Raw genomic sequence first — 20,687 nt, 5'->3', positions numbered from 1 at the left:
AAGTAAGCAGCCTTTCCCTCATTTCATGCTTTCTTGATCGTTGGCCACAACTTGTTCCTTCTTTCTATGTCCTCTGTGCTGAGATGCTCGGCGAAACGCATACCATGGCTCTGAAGGAAGGGGTTCTTCCTAGCAGCTTTCCAGACAGCATCCCTGTAGAATCTGGCAGTGAAGAGGATGATGATACCCCTTGGTCTTGAATCATTTTGTGTTGCTTCTTACCGAGGCGATGCACAACTTCGATGGTATCACCAATTTTGTTCTTCTCTGCAGGCATAACTTCTTGGCAGATGCGGATAGCCTCTCCTCACACATCCTCATTCTCCACCTCTGGCACGCCTTATAGGCTGACCACACCAAATATATTTAGAAATCTATGTTATTCAATTATTGCACCCACACTGCTCGCGCGCATCTACGTTGGCAAGGGCTAAAATTGAACTCCTTTCTATTTCTGATGCAGATCGCGCTGCAAGTCCTGCCTCTCCCATCTCCTCATTGGTTTATAGAAGCAGGTACCCACGTGCCATCTCCTCATTGGTTATACCCACATGGGTGATTGAAAGACGAACTGTGTTGCCGGTCGGTGTAGTAATACTATGGAAGTTTAGATGCCAATCACCATAATTCAAAGATGAAAAAGCCTGGAAAGAGATGACTAGACATGACTCGGTTGACCGTTTTATGTGTGGATTAATTGTCAGAGTAGAGGACCTTGTGCATTTCAGGTAAAACAACAACTCAATGTTTATATCCCAGGACAAATTAGATAGCAACAGCAAGCTAGCTAAATAGGACAAATTAACTAGCAAGTGCAAGCTAACTAGCTAAATTGCCATAAATGTTTAATGCTTTTCGACCTGTTCCCAAATTAATGTAATTGGTTCAGAGTTAGTTTTGATATTTTAACCTGCATGTCGTGATCGCGTTCGGTGTAGGGGGACAAAATACATTTATGCACGATGGCGCATGTGCGCAGCCGGTTTGGGTTCCGTGTTAGAGTCTCAGGTTCCATCTTCTTCAACTTTTGCCACTCGTTTTCACAACATACAAACAGTCTTTTTCAAGCCTTCGATATCCATGGTGTTCGCGCTTACCATTTTCTCAATGGCTTCAGACCTGGAATTGACGAGTAAGGAGAGGGTAGCCACGATGTCTGAGATGCCGAAGCTTCCCACCATTAGCTCTGACAAATTGAAAACCCTAGTCATTGGCGACTCCATTACCCGCAGTTTTAGACTTAAAACAAATCATCCAGCGATCATACACTGTTTACCAGGGGGCAGGGCTACCGACGTTAAGGCTAATCTGAAGATGGTGGTGGCTAAAGCTAAAACTGGCGAGTGTAGAGAGTATAGAGATATTGTTATCCACGTCGGCACCAACGATGTTAGGATGAAACAGTCAGAGGTCACCAAGCGCAACATAGCTTAAGCGTGTAAATCAGCTAGAAAGATGTGTTGGCATCGAGTAATTGTCTCTGGCCCCCTCCCAGTTAGGGGGAGTATTGAGCACTACAGCAGAGTCTCACAACTCAATCGCTGGTTGAAAACTGTTTTCTGCCCCTCCCAAAAGATAGAATTTGTAGATAATTGGCCCTCTTTCTGGGACTCACCCACAAACAGGACCAAGCCTGGCCTGCTGAGGAGTGGTGGACTCCATCCTAGCTGGAGGGGTGCTCTCATCTTATCTACCAACAGACAGGGCTTTAACTCCTCTAGCTCCACAATGAAATAGGGTGCAGGCCAGGGTGCAGGCTGCTAGCCAGCCTGCCAGCTTAGTGGAGTCTGCCGCTAGTATAGTCAATGTAGTCAGCTCAGCTATCCCCATTGAGACTGTGTCTGTGCCTCGACCTAGGTTGGGCAAAACTAAACATGGCGGTGTTCGCTTTAGCAATCTCACTAGGATAAAGACCTCCCCCATCCCTGCCATTATTGAAAGAGATCGTGATACCTCACATCTCAAAATAGGGCTACTTAATGTTAGATCCCTCACTTCAAAGGCAGTATAGTCAATGAACTAATCACTGATCATAATCTTGATGTGATTGGCCTGACTGAAACATGGCTTAAGCCTGATGAATTAACTGTGTTAAATGAGGCCTCACCTCCTGGTTACACTAGTGACCATATCCTCTGTGCATCCCGCAAAGGCGGAGTTGTTGCTAACATTTACGATATCAACTTTCAATTTACCCCCCAAAAAATGACGTTTTCGTCTTTTGATCTTCTAGTCATGAAATCTATGCAGCCTTCTCAATCCCTTTTTATAGCTACTGTTTACAGGCCTCCTGGGCCATATACAGCGTTCCTTACTGAGTTCCCTGAATTCCTATCGGACCTTGTAGTCATAGCAGATAATATTCTAATTTTTGGTGATTTTAATATTCACATGGAAAAGTCCACAGACCCACTCCAAAAGGCTTTCGGAGCCATCATCGACTCAGTGGGTTTTGTCCAACATGTCTCTGGACCTATTCACTGCCACAGTCATACTCTGGACCTAGTTTTGTCCCATGGAATAAATGTTGTAGATCTTAATGTTTTTCCTCATAATCCTGGACTATCGGACCACCATTTTATTACGTTTGCAATCGCAACAAATAATCTGCTCAGACCCCAACCAAGGAGCATCAATAGTCGTGCTATAAATTCTCAGACAACACAAAGATTCCTTGATGCCCTTCTAAACTCCTTCTGCCTACCTAAGGACGTCAGGGGACAAAAATCAGTTAACCACCTAACTGAGGAACTCAATTTAACCTTGCGCAATACCCTAGATGCAGTTGCACCCCTAAAAACTAAAAACATTTGTCATAAGAAACTAGCTCCCTGGTATACAGAAAATACCCGAGCTCTGAAGCAAACTTCCAGAAAATTGGAACGGAAATGGCGCCACACCAAACTGGAAGTCTTCCGACTAGCTTGGAAAGACAGTACCGTGCAGTATCGAAGAGCCCTCACTGCTGCTCGATCATCTTATTTTTCCAACTTAATTGAGGAAAATAAGAATAATCCAACATTTATTTTTGATACTGTCGCAAAGCTAACTAAAAAGCAGCATTCTCCAAGTGAGGATGGCTTTCACTTCAGCAGTAATAAATTCATTAACTTCTTTGAGGAAAAGATCATGATCATTAGAAAGCAAATTACGGACTCCTCTTTAAATCTGCGTATTCCTCCAAAGCGCAGCTGTCCTGAGTCTGCACAACTCTGCCAGGACCTAGGATCAAGAGAGACACTTAAGTGTTTTAGTACTATATCTCTTGACACAATGATGAAAATAATCATGGCCTCTAAACCTTCAAGCTGCATACTGGACCCTATTCCAACTAAACTACTTAAAGAGCTGCTTCATGTGCTTGGCCCTCCTATGTTGAACATAATAAACGGCTCTCTATCCACCGGATGTGTACCAAACGCACTAAAAGTGGCAGTAATAAAGCCTCTCTTGAAAAAGCCAAACCTTGACCCAGACAATATAAAAAACTATCGGCCTATATCGAATCTTCCATTCTTCCAAATTTTAGAAAAAGCTGTTGCATGGCAACTCACTGCCTTCCTGAAGACAAAAAATGTATTTAAAATGCTTCAGTCTGGTTTTAGACCCCATCATAGCACTGAGACTGCACTTGTGAAGGTGGTAAATGACATTTTAATGGCGTTAGACCGAGGCTCTGCATCTGTCCTCGTGCTACTAGACCTTAGTGCTGCCTTTGATACCATCGATCACCACATTCTTTTGGAGAGATTGGAAACCCAAATTGGTCTACACGGACAAGTTCTGGCCTGGTTTAGATCTTATCTGTCGGAAAGATATCAGTTTGTCTCTGTGAATGGTTTGTCCTCTGACAAATCAACTGTACATTTCGGTGTTCCTCAAGGTTCCGTTTTAGGACCACTATTGTTTTCACTATATATTTTACCTCTTGGGGATGTCATTCGAAAACATAATGTTAACTTTCACTGCTGTGCGGATGACACACAGCTGTACATTTCAATGAAACATGGTGAAGCCCCAAAATTGCCCTCGCTAGAAGCCTGTGTTTCAGACATAAGGAAGTGGATGGCTGAAAACGTTCTACTTTTAAACTCGGACAAAACAGAGATGCTTGTTCTAGGTCCCAAGAAACAAAGAGATCTTCTGTTAAATCCGACAATTAATCTTGATGGTTGTAAAGTCGTCTCAAATAAAACTGTGAAGGACATCGGCGTTACTCTGGACCCTGATCTCTCTTTTTTGACGAAAATATCAAGACTGTTTCAAGGACAGCTTTTTTCCATCTATGTAACATTGCAAAAATCAGAAATCTTCTGTCCAAAAATGATGCAGAAAAATTAATCCATGCTTTTGTTACTTCTAGGTTAGACTACTGCAATGCTCTACTTTCCGGCTACCCGGATAAAGCACTAAATAAACTTCAGTTAGTGCTAAATACGGCTGCTAGAATCCTGACTAGAACCAAAAAATGTGATCATATTACTCCAGTGCTAGCCTCCCTACACTGGCTTCCTGTTAAGGCAAAGGCTGATTTCAAGGTTTTACTGTTAACCTACAAAGCGTTACATGGGCTTGCTCCTACCTATCTTTCCGAGTTGGTCCTGCCGTACATACCTACACGTACGCTACGGTCACATGACGCAGGCCTCCTAATTGTCCCTAGAATTTCTAAGCAAACAGCTGGAGGCAGGGCTTTCTCCTATAGATCTCCATTTTTATGGAATGGTCCGCCTACCCATGTGAGAGACGCGGACTCGGTCTCAACCTTCAAGTCTTTATTGAAGACTCATCTCTTCAGTAGGTCCTATGATTGAGTGTAGTCTGGCCCAGGAGTGTGAGGGTGAACGGAAAGGCTCTGGAGCAACGAACCGGCCTTGCTGTCTCTGCCTGGCCGGTTCCCCTCTCTCCACTGGGATTCTCTACCTCTAACCCTATTACAGGGGCTGAGTCACTGGCTTACTGGTGCTCTTTCATGCCGTCCCTAGGAGGGGTGCGTCACTTGAGTGGGTTGAGTCACTGACGTGATCTTCCTGTCTGGGTTGGCGCCCCCCCCTTGGGTTGTGCCGTGGCGGAGATCTTTGTGGGCTATACTCGGCCTTGTCTCAGGATGGTAAGTTGGTAGTTGAAGATATCCCTCTAGTGGTGTGGGGGCAGTGCCTTGGCAAAGTGGGTGGGGTTATATCCTTCCTGTTTGGCCCTGTCCGGGGGTATCATCGGAGGGGGCCACAGTGTCTCCTGACCCCTCCTGTCTCAGCCTCCAGTATTTATGCTGCATAAGTTTATGTGTTGGGGGGCTAGGGTCAGTTTGTTATACCTGGAGTACTTCTGTCTTATCCGGTGTCCTGTGTGAATTTAAGTATGCTCTCTCTAATTCTGTCTTTCTTTCTCTCTCTCGGGGGACCTGAGCCCTAGGACCATGCCTCAGGACGACCTGACATGATGACTCCTTGCTGTCCCCAGTCCACCTGGCCGTGCTGCTGCTCCAGTTTCAACTGTTCTGCCTGCGGCTATGGAACCCTGACCTGTTCACCAGACGTGCTACCTGTCCCAGACCTCCTGTTTTCAACTCTCTAGAGACCGCAGGAGCGGTAGAGATACTCTTAATGATCGGCTATGAAAAGCCAACTGACATTTAATCCTGAGGTGCTGCACCCTCGACAACTACTGTGATTATTATTATTTGACCATGCTGGTCATTTATGAACATTTGAACATCTTGGCCATGTTCTGTTATAATCTCCACCCGGCACAGCCAGAAAAGGACTGGCCACCCCTCATAGCCTGGTTCCTCTCTAGGTTTCTTCCTAGGTTTTGGCCTTTCTAGGGAGTTTTTCCTAGCCACCGTGCTTCTACACCTGCATTGCACGCTGTTTGGGGTTTTAGGCTGGGTTTCTGTACAGCACTTTGAGATATCAGCTGATGTACGAAGGGCTATATAAATACATTTTATTTTATTTGATGATGTCAGAGTTCACGTTGGGTTTATTGGAGGGTGGAGGTTTGCACGGAGTAACCGGTAAAGAAGGGAATTCGTCATCTTCAACAGCATTCGAAAGCATGATATTATCCATAGGGCAAGCGTAGTTATGGCAGTTGTCTATAAGCACGTTTCTCTCTTGTTGATTAGCAATAGAACGGCTAGCTTCTACCTTTCTTTTTTTGTCACGACTTCGCATGGACACCAATTTGTAACGAACCTGCGAGTTTACCAATTTGTAAACTCGCACGCCTATTGTTTTTCAAATTTTTACTAACTACTATGGTAATTTAAACATCTGACAACATGCAGCCTTTCTCCACCATGCCAACTTTTTCAGTCACCAATTAATCAATAAATAGACAGTGGAATTAAGTAATGGTAATGTGACAGAATTCAGAGCGTGCGCAGATTCAAAATGTGCAAGTGTATTTTTGATTCACAGCAGAATATTTAAACTCGTAAATAGTTTTGTAATAATTATTACAATTATTCTTACAAATCTTATTGAATGTATTCAAATGTAAAATTACATGTTTGTGATCGTTGTTACATTTTTCACCCATTATGATACAAGCTTGCAAAATTAAATGACACATTTGCCAATTGTACTTGCAACCACGAAATTCAAAATACAAACTCGGGTAGTTCTGTCATCATTATAATCTCATATCCTTTTATGTTTACCTGTGGTGCCGCGTTCAAAACATCTGGGAACTCGGAATTATCTGCCTTCCGACTGGGAAATTCGATTTGAACGGTCATCCAATCTTTATAGAACTCCGACTTTCCGACCTGAAGATGACATATTTGACCACGTATTTTTCCGAGTTCCCAGTTGTTTTGAACTGGACATGAGTCTTGAACCTGGTCCTAACGCTCACATTCTTCCACGTAGCGGTATTTGCGAAAGTAGTAGCCAGCCAGGATCCAGCCCAAAACAACATCAGAACTCGAGGCATCTCACAGGCAAGACATCTTCCTTCTCCAAGAAAAAAAAATTTGTCGTTAAAAACGGCAAATGCTGTGTAAAATGTAACTTGTATTTTGTGATTTAATTTCTACCTTGTTAGCTATCTGACACAATGGTCGCAGTAACTGTTAGCTGGCTAGCTAACTACAATGCTATTTGCATTGGATAACGATACACTTCACGAGCTACTTACTGCTAGCTAGTTAGCTACCTGCTAGCCTCTTGGTTGAGTAACACTAGCCATTTGTCAGCTTCTAAAGTATGTGTCACTGTTCAGAGTTTGCAAATCAGGTGAACGTAGTATTTAATTTTGCGTGGTGCTTAATCAAATCTTTCCAACTTTGACCACCCAAAAATATGTCGGCACCAATCTAGTCAACGTTAGCTAGCTACAGCCAGTTTGAGTAACATTGAATGTGTAGCAGGCAGCATTCAAAAAACAAATACATTCACTCACTGTCACTACAGTTGGGCAGAAGGCTACTGGCTATGTCATGTTTTAATTCCACAACACCTAATAGGTAGCTAGCTAACAAGTTAGCTGCTAATTTGTAAAGTTACCATTTTACATCAACTGTTTATTTTTTGTCATGGGCCTGTTCTTTAGTCATTTTAGCTTGCCTAAACACAGTTTAGATTAGGATTATAGGTATCCCATTTTGGTTATGTGAAGAGAAATAAGAACAACTTGGCAATGTGATGTGTTTAAGCTAAGCACACACAAAAGCAGTCTACAGTTACAGCCTAGGATTACTATCCATGACATCCATGAATTGTGTGCATTGAAAGACAATGGCTTGAAGCCGTGTCAACAACATGAAACCAAAGAGCAAACAGGTGTGAGTGAAGAGGAAAAGAGAATCGTTCCACTTAAGTTACTTTTCCTTTTGGGTGGCGGGAGTATATAGATTAAACACCACAGTGAGTGTACAGCCAAGGTAAAGTAGCCTACTGTGAATTCTGTTGTCGCATAGGCCTAGCCTCTGTCACAGGTATTCACTGAAGCCTGGGTGCCCAAGGCTAGTTGTGGCATAATGCCCTGGTGGAATGCTACAAATGCAAGTAGGTAGTGTCGATGAAAATGTAAGTATTTCTTAATTGATGTCCAGGTACAGCGGGCAGAAGAATTGAGTCCCTTTTAACTGACCCACCTTCATTCACATGGACTGGATTTTCTCTGAATTTAAACTTTGCATCAGTGGAAAATCAACAAAATAATTCAAAGTAGGCCTAATGCTTTTTATTTTTTACATTAGTGACAATGATTATGAAACTTCCCCAGAATGTTGTGTCATCATGGGATGAGTGATCAAGGGTACTGGTGCTCTCTACCCAGTTATTCCTCCTGTGGCTGCTGCAGAGGAGAACCAGATGTTGTAAACCAAGACTGAAGCCTACCACATTTTGGGGGATTTGATGCTGAACATCTACAACTAAGAAACCATGGGAGTCTGTCCTGCTGTGTCCATGTTTTTCCGGAAGTGCAAGTATATGATACTGTTGCTGCTCTCCGTCTCCGTCTTGGCTTGGTACGCCACTTTTGCCGGTGAAACAGTGAAAGCAATTCAGGGAACCCTTTTGCCAGCGCAAACACTTGCTGATAATACCGAGGTCCTGAGTGGGGGAGAAGGAGACTCGTGGAGATCAGTGACACAGGTCTTCTCCAATCCTCTCCTTGACACCTCACCATCAAAACAAAGCTGTCCTGAGAAATCGCCACTGCTCCGTAAGTACAGACTCAAGTATCCACAGATGTAATTGTAAGCTTGATACAGGCCTTTCTATAAACTACATACTGATGATGCCATGTTACTGTATAATTCCTTGTAAAGAACGATGATAATGCCATGTTACTATATCATTCCTTTTAAAGAACATTATGTACGGTGTGGCTTAATGTGGAGAGAATAACATTGGTAATCAAGTAAATACTTTAATGTTTTATGTAGGGATTGTGTAACAAGCATTTGTTACTCCTAAACACTGCTAGGCTGTGGCTCATTTTGATTATTTTCACATACTGTAGCAATCTGTGATAATCTCATTCCCAGTCTGATGGACTAAAACGTCAAATTTGGCCTTCGTTATTCAATACTTCCGGCATGTAGGCATTGGCTTAATCATCTCCTACAACACTACCCCTAACAGGCTGACTACACCGCGAGCATCACAAAAATAAATGTAGAAATCTATATTATTCAATTATTGCACCAACGAGTGTCTGCGTTGCCGAGGGCTAAAATCGAACTCCTTTCTATTTCTGACGCAGATCGTGCTGAAATCCTGCCTCTCCCATCTCCTCATTGGTTATACCCACGTGGGTGACTGAAAGATGAATGAGGTCGGTGGCGGTAATGCACCTAATTTATGATAGTTGCCAATCACAATATAAAGTCAAGAGAAGAAAAAGCATAGGAGGAGAGAGAACTAGAAACGATTCGGTTGACCATTTTATGTGTGGATTAATTGTCGGAGTAGAGGACTTTGTCCATTTCAGGTAAAATAACAACTCAATGTTTATATCCCTGGACAAATTGGCTAGCAAAAGCAAGCTAGCTAAATAGGAAAAATTAGCTAGCAAGTGCAAGTTAGCTAAATTGCCATAAAGGTTTAATGCTTTTCGACCTGTCCCCAAATTAATGTAATTGGTTCAGAGTTTTTGACATTTTAACCTGCGTGTCGTGATCGCGTTTGGTGTGGGGGGACAAAATACATTTATGCACGATGGCGCACGTGCGCAGCCAGTTTGGGTTCCATGTAACCCTCCCTGTACTCTAGCACACCACAAGCTCAGAGCCACGCCTCAGTCGTGTGATTCACTCAAATTAAATGATGACAAGTACTGTACTAAATTGGTCAGTCCCATATGATTATATGGTCAGTCCCATGGTTGATATCCAAGGCTATATGCACTGTGCGCAATAGCTTGGGGATGAGGTTACCTATGCGGTAACAATTAGCATGTAGCCGACATACAACAGCTCCTTGTTGACAGGAAGTGTACAGCTGTTGTAATTGTATTGAGTGATTCCATACGAAACCAGGACAAAAAAAGACAATTGCTTTTTGGATTTTTACGATATTTAATCCATCGACATTTTTGGAAGAAGGTTTGTTGACATACATTTGACATTTGTATCTAAAAGCATAATTGAGAAATAATTATGACATGTGGGCCTAACCGCATGTGGCCACATAAGACTCCATAATGTTTCATAGATTGGCGGTATATGAAGCTTTACTGCTTGCTCTGTAATATGAGTAGGATTCTGAATTCAATAACAATTTTCTTACATTAATTTATGAATATTAAAAATATAAACATGAATTTTGAAAAAATAAATTATTTCCCCAATTTGTTGAATATATTGTTGAACAAAAGATACTCTATGACCATATCAAAGTTCCAGAGTGAGATCTCTGGACTATTTTATACAGAGAAAGTGGCATCGTATACAATGTAACCAATCACAGCCCTCCTGTTACTTGTATCATTACTTATCATACATATCACCAGCATAGGGTGACCATTTTGAATCCATTTTCACATTCACTCTGTTGGTGATGCTTACAAATTGGATCATAACTCTAAATGTAAGGTGGGTAAGGCCCACATGTCATAAATATGCCAACTTGGATTTTTAAAAATATTTTATTATTCTGCTTTTAGATACAAATGTCAACAATCCTTCCTCCAAAGGACCATTCTATAGATTAAATCTTGTGACAATCACCCAAATCATTGTCTTTTTTTGTCCTGGTTTCATATGGAATCAATCTATAGGCCTACACCTATGGGATGCAGATTGCACAGCATTACAGTGGGTTTCCATAAACACATTCAAGTTTGAAGACAGTTTGTGTTTGTCAATGGCCCAAACAAAATGCGCGCACACGTGTTTGCAATCATCTGTCCATACCAGGGCTCTCCAACCCTGTTCCTGGAGAGCTAAACTCCTGTGGGTTTTCGCTCCAAACCCAGTTGCGTGTTACATTAGGGTTGGAGTGAACCTAGAGGACGATAGCGCTCCAGGAACAGCCCTGGTCCAGACTATGCATTTTTTGATATTTAAAAAAAACTAACTTTTATTTAACTAGGAATGATTTGCAGTTCATAATATTTAGATACTTTTTTTAGGAAACTAGTGAATGTAAATATATTGCAATGGAGTTGATTGATTTAAAGCACAGATAATGAATTTGTCCAGAAGGCTTTACTATTTGGTTGTCTGTATTTTCATTATTAGAGGTCGACCGATTATGATTTTTCAACGCCGATACCGATTATTGGATGACAAAAAAAAGCTGATACCGATTAATCGGATGATTTTTAAATATATATATTTGTAATAATGACAATTACAACAATACTGAATGAACAATGAACACTTCTATTTTAACTTAATATAATACATAAAGAAAATCTATTTATTCTCAAATAAATAATGAAACATGTTCAATTTGGTTTAAATAATGCAAACACACAGTGTTGGAGAAGAAAGTAAAAGTGCAATATGTGCCATGTAAAAAAAGCTAGCGTTTAAGTTCCTTGCTCAGAACATGAGAACATATGACAGCTGGTGGTTCCTTTTAACATGAGTCTTCAATATTCCCAGGTAAGAAGCTTCAGGTTGTAGTTTATTATAGGGCTATTTCTCTCTATACCATTTGTATTTCATATACCTTTGACTATTGGATGTTCTTATAGACACTTTAGTATTGCCAGCCTAATCTCGGGAGTTGATAGGCTTTAAGTCATAAGCAATGCTGTGCATCAAGCATTGCTAAGAGCTGCTGGAAAATGCAGTAAAGTGCTGTTTGAATGAATGCTTACGAGCCTGCTGCTGCCTACCACCGCTCAAGCAGACTGCTCTATCAAATCATAGACTTAATTCTAATAAAAAACACACAGAAATACGAGCCTTTGGTCAATAATATGGTCAAATTCGGAAAACTATCATTTAGAAAACAAAACGTTTATTCCTTCAGTGAAATAGGGAACCGTTCTGTATTTGATCGAACAGGTGGCAACCCTAAGTCTAAATATTACTGTTACGTTGCACAACCTTCAATATTATGTCATAATTATGTCAAATTCTGGCAAATTAATTACGGTCTTTGTTGGGAAGAAATTGTCTTCACACAGTTCGCAACGAGCCAGGCGGCCCAAACTGCTGCATATACCCTGACTCTGCTTGCACTGAATGCAAGAGAAGTGACAAAATTTCCCTAATTAATTTTGCCTGCTAACATACATTTTCATTTATTTAATTTAATTTTAATTACATATGCAGGTTTAAAAAAAATATACTTGTGTATTGATTTTAAGAAAGGCATTGATGTTTATGGTACATTTGTGCAAAGATTGTGCTTTTTTTCGCAAATCCGCTTTTGTTAAATCATCACCTGTTTGGCGAAGTTGGAGGCTGTGATTCGATGATAAATTAACAGGCACCGCATTTATTATATGCAACGCAGAACAAGCTAGTTAACCTAGTAATATCATCAACCATGTGTAGTTAACTAGTGATTATGTGAAGATTGTTTTTTTAATAAAAATAAGTTTAATGCTAGCAGCAACTTACCTTGGCTCCTTGCAGCCACAAGGTCCTTTTGATGCTGCACTCGCGTAACATGTGGTCTGCCTGCCATGCAGTCTCCTCGTGGTTTGCAATATAATCAGCCATAATCGACGTCCAAAAGGCCGATTACCTATTGTTATGAAAACTTGAAATCGGCCCTAATTAATCGGTCGGCCTCTATTCATTAGGCCTACTATTGTCTATCTACAGAGGGAGCTCTAAACCTCACATTTGAGGACTCTCTAACGCTGAAGGAGGTGGAGAGTGAGAACAGTGGAGTGGCTGAGGGTCAATACCAGCCTCCAGACTGCCTCGCCCAGCAGAGTGTGGCTATCCTCATTCCCCATCGTAACCGGGAGAAACACCTCCTCTACCTCCTGCATCACCTACACCCCTTCCTTCAGAGGCAGCAGCTGCACTACAGCATCTACGTCATCCACCAGGTATTACTCTCATGATGTGTAGTAACAGTAAATTATGTCAGTTTCACTCTAATAATTTGTGAGTGAATTCAAATTTGTATAACTGTTTCATGACGAGTATTTAAATGTTCAACATGTTTCACTTGACTGGAGAATATTGATGGGGGAAAGTGCTGCACTGATTTTGAGTCTGATATGAAATTGATATTTGTAGTTGATTTGTTTGTTTTGACAGGCTGGAGAGGTGACGTTTAACCGTGCCAAGCTACTTAATATTGGGTACTTGGAGGCCCTCAAGGACTACGATTGGGATTGCTTCGTTTTTCATGATGTGGATCTGGTTCCAGAGAACGACTACAACATATACAAGTGTGACCAACAGCCCAAACACTTAGTGGTCGGCAGGAACGCCACAGGGTACAAGTAAGTATCTCAGCTCTCAACTCATATCCACCTATATCTAAAAGCAGGTATATGTCTATATGCCATCAAAACAGCATCCATGCTTTTGTATGACAAAGTGATGTTGCCGCTATCAATATAGCTATTCATTACCAAGTCCAAACATAAACATTTCAGTTATTAATTGCGTTCTGGGGACAGGTCTGTAATGTCTTGTTTTTGTCTTTTTGCTGTCGTAGATTGCGATACAAAGGGTACTTTGGAGGGGTGACGGCCATGACGAAGGACCAGTTTCACAAAGTGAACGGCTTTTCAAACACTTACTGGGGATGGGGAGGGGAGGATGATGACCTTCGCATCAGGTGAGACCACTGCTAAATGTTGGACCTCTGCATATCTCTCATTACATCTTAGTCAATACAGAATGTTATTGATTGATGATTGATTTAATTTGTCTCTGGTAGGGTGGAGCTCCAGAAAATGGAAATTATACGACCCCCCCCTCTCATAGCACGCTATACCATGGTATTTCATAAAAGAGATAGCGGCAACGAAATCAATAAAGACAGGTGAGTCACGGTGGACACATCAATAATAAATAGCTTGCTGTATTCTAAATATTATTAGTCGTTGAATTCATTTCATTCTGAAATAATTTCTCCTTCACAGGATGCGTTTGCTAGCACGGACACCTAAAGTCTGGAGAAAGGATGGCCTTAACACCTGCTCCTACAGTACTCTATCAGTTGAGAGGCCGCCTCTGTACATTAATGTCACCGTTGACATTGGCGAACCAATGCACTGATGCTTCAGTGCACCTCTCTTCATTTACTGCAGTGTGTACAGGATTATTGATCTGGCATGTCCATGCCTACATGTTACTTACCAGAGGGTCGCAAACAGAAGGTTAGTGGCAGTAGCTGATGACCATAATTAATGTGATCTACTCAGTTTTCACTGTAAACCATTCCAAGCAGGGCATGTAAAATTGCTAGGTCCTCATAATCTAAGTCTGGAAGCCCTATACAGTCAAACCTGGTGACCAGATTCTAGGGGTGAGAGTAAGACCAAAATATATATTTTTCTCTACAACAGCATTATTTGATTTATCCTAGACTTAAAGGGGAAATCTGCAATTGCTACATAAATTTTTGGACTTATAAATTAATGATATTTATCCATTGATTCTTGAATGTAACTTTTATAAATGCTTTATGAGCTTAGTTCAACTGTTGTACCCCATCAGAAACCAACATATATATATATATATATATATATAAGCTTATTTTACACCAATGTTTGTAAACATTGTACATGTAAATAAACACTGTATAGCCTCAAAAAATGCTTAAAAATATAATTTTGATATCTTGTATGGTCAGTACTTTGCTCTGTCGATTTAATTTGAATGTTTTACATTTCTCCAGGCCCGTCACTCAGCTTTTTGCCAAAACAGAGTCAGGTGGTGCTTTGTTATTGTTTCAACTAAGGATTTTCCCGCTAAGGTGTGTTGTTACTTGATTGTTTCAACAAGTAATATGCATTCGAATAGAGTATGTTGTCATGTTTTTGATTCTAAAGAATCCTGGGTGTTAGACCTGGATTTGGTCATTTCTTAAAATCTATTGTCAAATGAAAATGAAGAATTGCTCTCAATTCATTCCTATTTGATGAATGTAGTAGCTAATATGGGACACAAGGGACTCATTTACATATATTGATCATTCTCACATGGTTCCATGTTTATGAAAGTATGTTACATTAAGATGAATTGTAATTTTTATAAATCTTGTTACAATATTACAGTGTAGATGGCTTCATTTTATACACTTATCACAAGGTTGATATTTTGGATCAACATTTTGGATATGCTGATTCAAGATTTGTGAAGTAACTCATACAGATGTCAAATGTGTAATATTGTATGATACTTTCTGTTGCCTTAAAGCTGCAATATGTAACGTTTTGGGCGACTTGACCACATTCACATAGAAATGTGTGCTATAGATCTGCCATTCGCATTGAATGTCTTAAGAAGCGGCAGATCTGCTCTGTGTGCAATTTCTATGCTTCCCGTTTTACTTCTTTTGGTTTTGTACACCAGCTGAAATTACAATATTTTTGGTTAAGGAAAATATATTTCACAGTGGTTTAGATGGTACAATGATTCTCTACACTATACTTTGATTGCATAATTTCAGTTTGTGACTAAACAAATTTTTGCAAACCGGAAATAGCGGAGTGATTTCTTCATAGTGCATCTTTAAATAATACGTTTTTAATAGAACCAGAGGTCTACTTTGTTTGTTATTGCTGATTCATAGTTCCTTGTGGGTTGTCCCATTTAGGCTGTTATGAACCACACACTCCCTTTATATGTGACACTTTCTTTATTTTTTATCCCCTTTTCTCCCCAATTTTCGTGGTATCCAATCGCTAGTAATTACTATCTTGTCTCATCGCCACAACTCCCGTACGGGCTCGGGAGAGACGAAGGTCGAAAGCCATGCGTCCTCCGAAGCACAACCCAACCAAGCCGCACTGCTTCTTTAACACAGCGCGCCTCCAACCCGGAAGCCAGCCGCACCAATGTGTCGGAGGAAACACCGTGCACCTGGCCCCCTTGGTTAGCGCGCACTGCGCCCGGCCCACCACAGGAGTCGCTGGAGCGCGATGAGACAAGGATATCCCTACCGGCCAAACCCTCCCTAACCCGGACGACGCTAGCCCAATTGTGCGTCGCCCCACGGACCTCCCGGTCGCGGCCGGCTGCGACAGAGCCTGGGCGCGAACCCAGAGACCCTGGTGGCGCAGTTAGACCACTGCGCCACCCGGGAGGCCCCTATGTGACACTTTTTAGATGGGCATAAACCAAGAATACATTCTATTTTAAAAATGTTATCCAATGTAATAGGACTATTGTGTGTTTTAGATTTGTTTATATATATATATATATATATATTTAAGTATATGGATTTGGTATGGCCAGCTCTTTCACACATACAGTACCAATAGTAGTCAATAGTTTGAACACACCTACTCATTCAATGTTATTTTTTTTATTAAAAAAAAAATATTTTTTACATTGTAGAATAATTGTGAAGACATCAAAACTATGTAATAACACATATGGAATCATGTACTAACCAAAAAAGTGTTCAACAAATCAAAATGCATTTTATATTTGAAATTCTTCAAAGTAGCTACCCTTTTGCCTTGCACACTTTTGGCATTCTCTCAACCAGCTTCACCTGGAATGCTTTTCCAACAGTCTTGAAGAATTTTCCACATATGCTGAGCACTTGTTTGCTGCTTTTCCTCCACTCTCCGGTCCAACTCATTCCAAACCATCTCAATTGGGTTGAGGTCGGGTGATTGTGGAGGCCAGGTCATCTGATGTAGCACTTCATCATTCTCCTTCTTGGTCAAATAGCCCTTACACAGCCTGGATGTGTGTTGGGTCATTGTCCTGTTGAACAACAAATTATACTCCCACCAAGCTCAAACCAGATGGGATGGCGTATCGCTGCAGAATGCTGTGGTAGCCATGCCGGTTAAGTGTGCCTTGAATTCTAAATAAATCACTGACAGCAAAGCACCATCACACCTCCTCTTCCATGCTTCATGGTGGGAACAACATACAGTGATCATCCGTTCACCTACTTAGCATCTCACAAAGACACGGCGGTTGGAACCAATAATCGCAATTTTGGACTCATCAGACCAATCGACTGGTCTACTGTCCATTGCTCGTGTTTCTTGGCCCAAGCAAGTCTCTTTATCTTATTGTTGTCCTTTAGTAGTGGTTTCTTTGCAGCAATTCGACAATGAAGGCCTGATTCACGTAATCTCCTCTGAACAATTGATGTTGAGATGTGTCTGTTACTTGATCTCTGAAGGATTTATTTGGGCTGCAATTTGAGACTGGTAACTCTAAAGAACTTATCCTCTGCAACAGAGGTAACGCTTGGTCTTCCTTTCCTGTGGCGGTCATCATGAGAGCCAGTTTCATCATAGAGCTTGATGGTTTTTGCAACTGCACTTGAAGAAACTTTCGAAGTCCTTGACATTTTCTGGATTAACTGACCATGTCTTAAAGTAATGATGGACTGTTGTTTCTCTTTGCTTATTTGAGCTGTTCTTGCCATAATATGGCAACATATTACAAAATAGGGCTATATTCTGTATACCACCACTACCTTGTCACAACACTACTTGATTGGCTCAAACGCATTAAGACGGAAAGAAATTACACAAATTAACTTTTAACAATGCACACATGTTAATTGAAATGCATTCCAGGGGACGACCTAATGAAGCTGGTTGATAGAATGCCAATCATGTGCAAAGCAGTCAGTAAGGCAAAGGGTAGCTAAATATATAATATATTTTGATTTGTTTAACAATTTGTTAGGTTACTACATGATTCCATATGTGTTAATATATAGTTTTGTCTTCTACTATTCTACAACGTATAAAATAGTAAAAATAAAGAAAAACCCAAGAAATGAGTAGGTGTGTCCAAACTTTGGACTGGTACTGTATGCTTGGGCTCCCGAGTGGCGCAGCGGTCTAAGGCACTGCATCTCAGTGCAAGAGGCGTCACTACAGTCCCTGGTTTGAATCCAGACTGTATCACATCTGCCCGTGATTGGGAGTCCCATAGGGCAGTGCACAATTTGCCCAGCGTTGTCCGGGTTTGGGCCGTCATTGTAAATAAGAATTTCTTCTTAACTGACTTGCCTAGTTAAGTAAAGGTTAAATAAAACATACAAATATTCTGTAATTTATGCCTCATTGATATTTGAATAGTGTGAGGTTAAAGCTATATAAGTTCTTCATTGTTTTGGTTTGTTTCTGTGGTCCTACTCTACCTGAACGATAGTGAATGATTCATGTTAGAAAATATTTAGGGATGCCATAGTGACTGATTCATTAAGAGTGCCATGTTGGGTGAGGCCTTTCTGTTTTTTGTACATTTCCTTTGAAAACCACATGTTTAGTCTTGTAGGTTTTCATTGGGTGTATGTGTAATCGGTGTGAAATGGCTAGCTAGTTAGCGGGGTGCGCGCTAATAGCGTTTCAATCGGTCACTCGCTCTGAGACCTTGAAGTAGTTGTTCCTCTTGCTCTGCAAGGGCTGCGGCTTTTGTGGAGCAATAAGTAACGATGCTTCGAGGGTGTCAGTTGTTGATGTGTGCAGAGTGTCCCTGGTTCGAGCCCAGGCAGGGGCGAGTAGAGGGACGGAAGCAATACTGTCACATATGGTGGGTTAACCCATATGAATAAGATGGAAGTTGTGAATTCAAGATAATTTATCTATTTCTATCAGCGAAAGGTCATTCTCAACTGTGTTTCAGTTAGGTATAGTCTTTGATTTGCTATGTAGCTTTTTTGCAACATGGCTTCAAGTAGCCTATAGGGTAAAGTTGTTTTTTATGTTGATTTTTTTTGAATGGATTGACTGATTCATAAAGTAGGGTACTTAGCAGAATTTAAACAGAAGTACCTGTTCTTTACCCACTTTGCTTTGCTCTCCATGTGATGGACACTATGCAATGTAAAACATTTGTATCTAGTATTCTGACTACAAGTTTGAAGGATGTGCTCTGAAAGGAACACTAGTTTCACCAGTACAGTTTTGTGGAAGGACTCAAAGAGGGGAAGGAGTGTGATGTCTGAGCCTTTGTATGGACAAAATGATGTCATTCCTTTTTCCTGTTGTGCAGAAAGAAATCAGTTCAATGGAGGCCAGGATGGCCAGAGCACCATTGGAAACATTAAGCTTTGAGCCCAGCAAACAAGATATCACATCATACCATAGGATGTAGGATTTAAAATGTAAGCCAACTTCACACTACAGCCGACATCAAGAGCTTAGAATAAGGATAACACTCTAGGCAATACCCCCTACTTACATGTACTATTAGTCAGCTGTCCTTGGAAAAAATACCAATGAAGGCAATGGGATATGTTGAAACTGTTGACTCCCTGTGTGGGTTGTTAGATATGGCTCAGCAGGCCTGGTCACTTGACTGGAACCTTTCTTTTAAGCAAAAACAAATGTTCCATTAAATAACCCTTATGGCTAAAGACCTGGTGCTAAAGTAAGGGTCCTGACATGATCTCACCTGGAAAAGCTATGGGCCCGAATTATAACTTATAACTACAAACACCCTTGTTTGACCCTACTTGACAGTCATACAGTGCCTTCGGAAAGTATACAGACCCCTTGACTTTTTCCACATTTTGTTACGTTATAGCCTTATTCAAAAATTTATTAAATCATTTTTTCCCCCTCAATACCCCATAATGACAAAGCAAAAAGAGGTTAAAAATGTTTGCTAATTTACTGCAAATAAACTGATGTCACATTTGCTTAAGTATTCAGACCCTTTATTCAGTACTTTGTTGAAGCAACTTTGGCAGCAATTACAGCATCGAGTCTTCTTGGTTATGATGCTACAAGCTTGGCACACCTGTATTTGGGGAGTTCCTCCCATTCTTCTCTGCAGATCATCTCAAGCTCTGTCAGGTTGGATGGGGAGTGTTGCTGCACAGCTGTTTTCAGGTCTCTCCAGAGCCGTTCGATCGGTTCAAATCTGTGCTCTGGCTGGGCCAATCAAGGACATTCAGAGACATCTCCCGAAGCCACTCCTGCATTGTCTTGGCTGTGTGCTTAGGGTCGTTGTCTTGTTAGAAGGTAAACCTTCACCCCACTCTGAGATCCTAAACTGCTCCAGAGCGCTCTTCATCAAGGATCTCTCTGTACTTTGCTCTGTTCATCTTTGCCTCAATCCTGACTAGTCTCCCAGTACCTGCTGCTGAAAAACATCCCCACAGCATGATGTTGCCACCACCATGCTTCACCGTAGGGATGGTGCCAGGTTTCCTCCAAATGTGATGCTTGGCATTCAGGCCAGAGAGTTCCATCTTGGTTTCTTTACACCACAGATTCTTGTTTTTCATGGTCTGAGAGTCTTTAGTTTTTTTTTGGCAAACTCCAAGTGGGCTGTCATGTGCCCTTTACTGAGGAGTGGCTTCCGTCTGGCCACTCTACCATAAAGGCTTGATTGGTGGAGTACTGCAGAGATGGTGTTCTGGAAGGTTCTCCCATCTCCACAGAGGAACTCTAGAGCTTTGTCAGAGTGACCATCAGGCTCTTGGTCACTTCTCCCCCGATTGCTCAGTTTGGCTGGGCGGCCAGCTCTAGGAAGAATCTTGGTGGTTCCAAACTTCTTCCATTTAAGAATGATGGAGGCCACTGTGTTTATGAGGACCTTCAATGCTTTAGAAATGTTTTGGTACCCTTCCCCAGATCTGTGCCTCGAC

General features: G+C 41.3%; 1 protein-coding gene across 1 annotated transcript; it reads left to right on the top strand.

The window, feature by feature from the left end:
- Nucleotides 1-6,754: 6,754 nt before the first annotated feature.
- LOC129863377 (beta-1,4-galactosyltransferase 4-like) lies at nt 6,755-15,159 on the top strand. Its single transcript, XM_055935323.1, has 6 exons — nt 6,755-8,676; nt 12,743-12,975; nt 13,190-13,377; nt 13,596-13,718; nt 13,821-13,925; nt 14,026-15,159. The coding sequence occupies exons 1-6, from the start codon at nt 8,394-8,396 to the stop codon at nt 14,159-14,161; spliced, it is 1,068 nt and encodes a 355-aa protein (XP_055791298.1). The 5' UTR covers nt 6,755-8,393; the 3' UTR covers nt 14,162-15,159.
- Nucleotides 15,160-20,687: the final 5,528 nt, after the last annotated feature.

The sequence above is a fragment of the Salvelinus fontinalis genome, chromosome 10 (assembly GCF_029448725.1).
Source record: "Salvelinus fontinalis isolate EN_2023a chromosome 10, ASM2944872v1, whole genome shotgun sequence".
Classification (NCBI taxonomy): Eukaryota; Metazoa; Chordata; class Actinopteri; order Salmoniformes; family Salmonidae; genus Salvelinus; species Salvelinus fontinalis.
Note: the sequence above shows the minus strand (reverse complement) of the source record. Positions and strands in the feature narration are given on the sequence as shown.

Excerpts from the sequence above, each read along its gene's own strand:
- LOC129863377 (XM_055935323.1), top strand. The coding sequence starts at position 8,394 with ATGGGAGTCTGTCCTGCTGTGTCCATGTTTTTCCGGAAGTGCAAGTAT. Across the intron at positions 12,976-13,189 it reads GCATCTACGTCATCCACCAG|GCTGGAGAGGTGACGTTTAA; the intron begins GTATTACTCTCA and ends TTGTTTTGACAG. Across the intron at positions 13,926-14,025 it reads AACGAAATCAATAAAGACAG|GATGCGTTTGCTAGCACGGA; the intron begins GTGAGTCACGGT and ends TCTCCTTCACAG.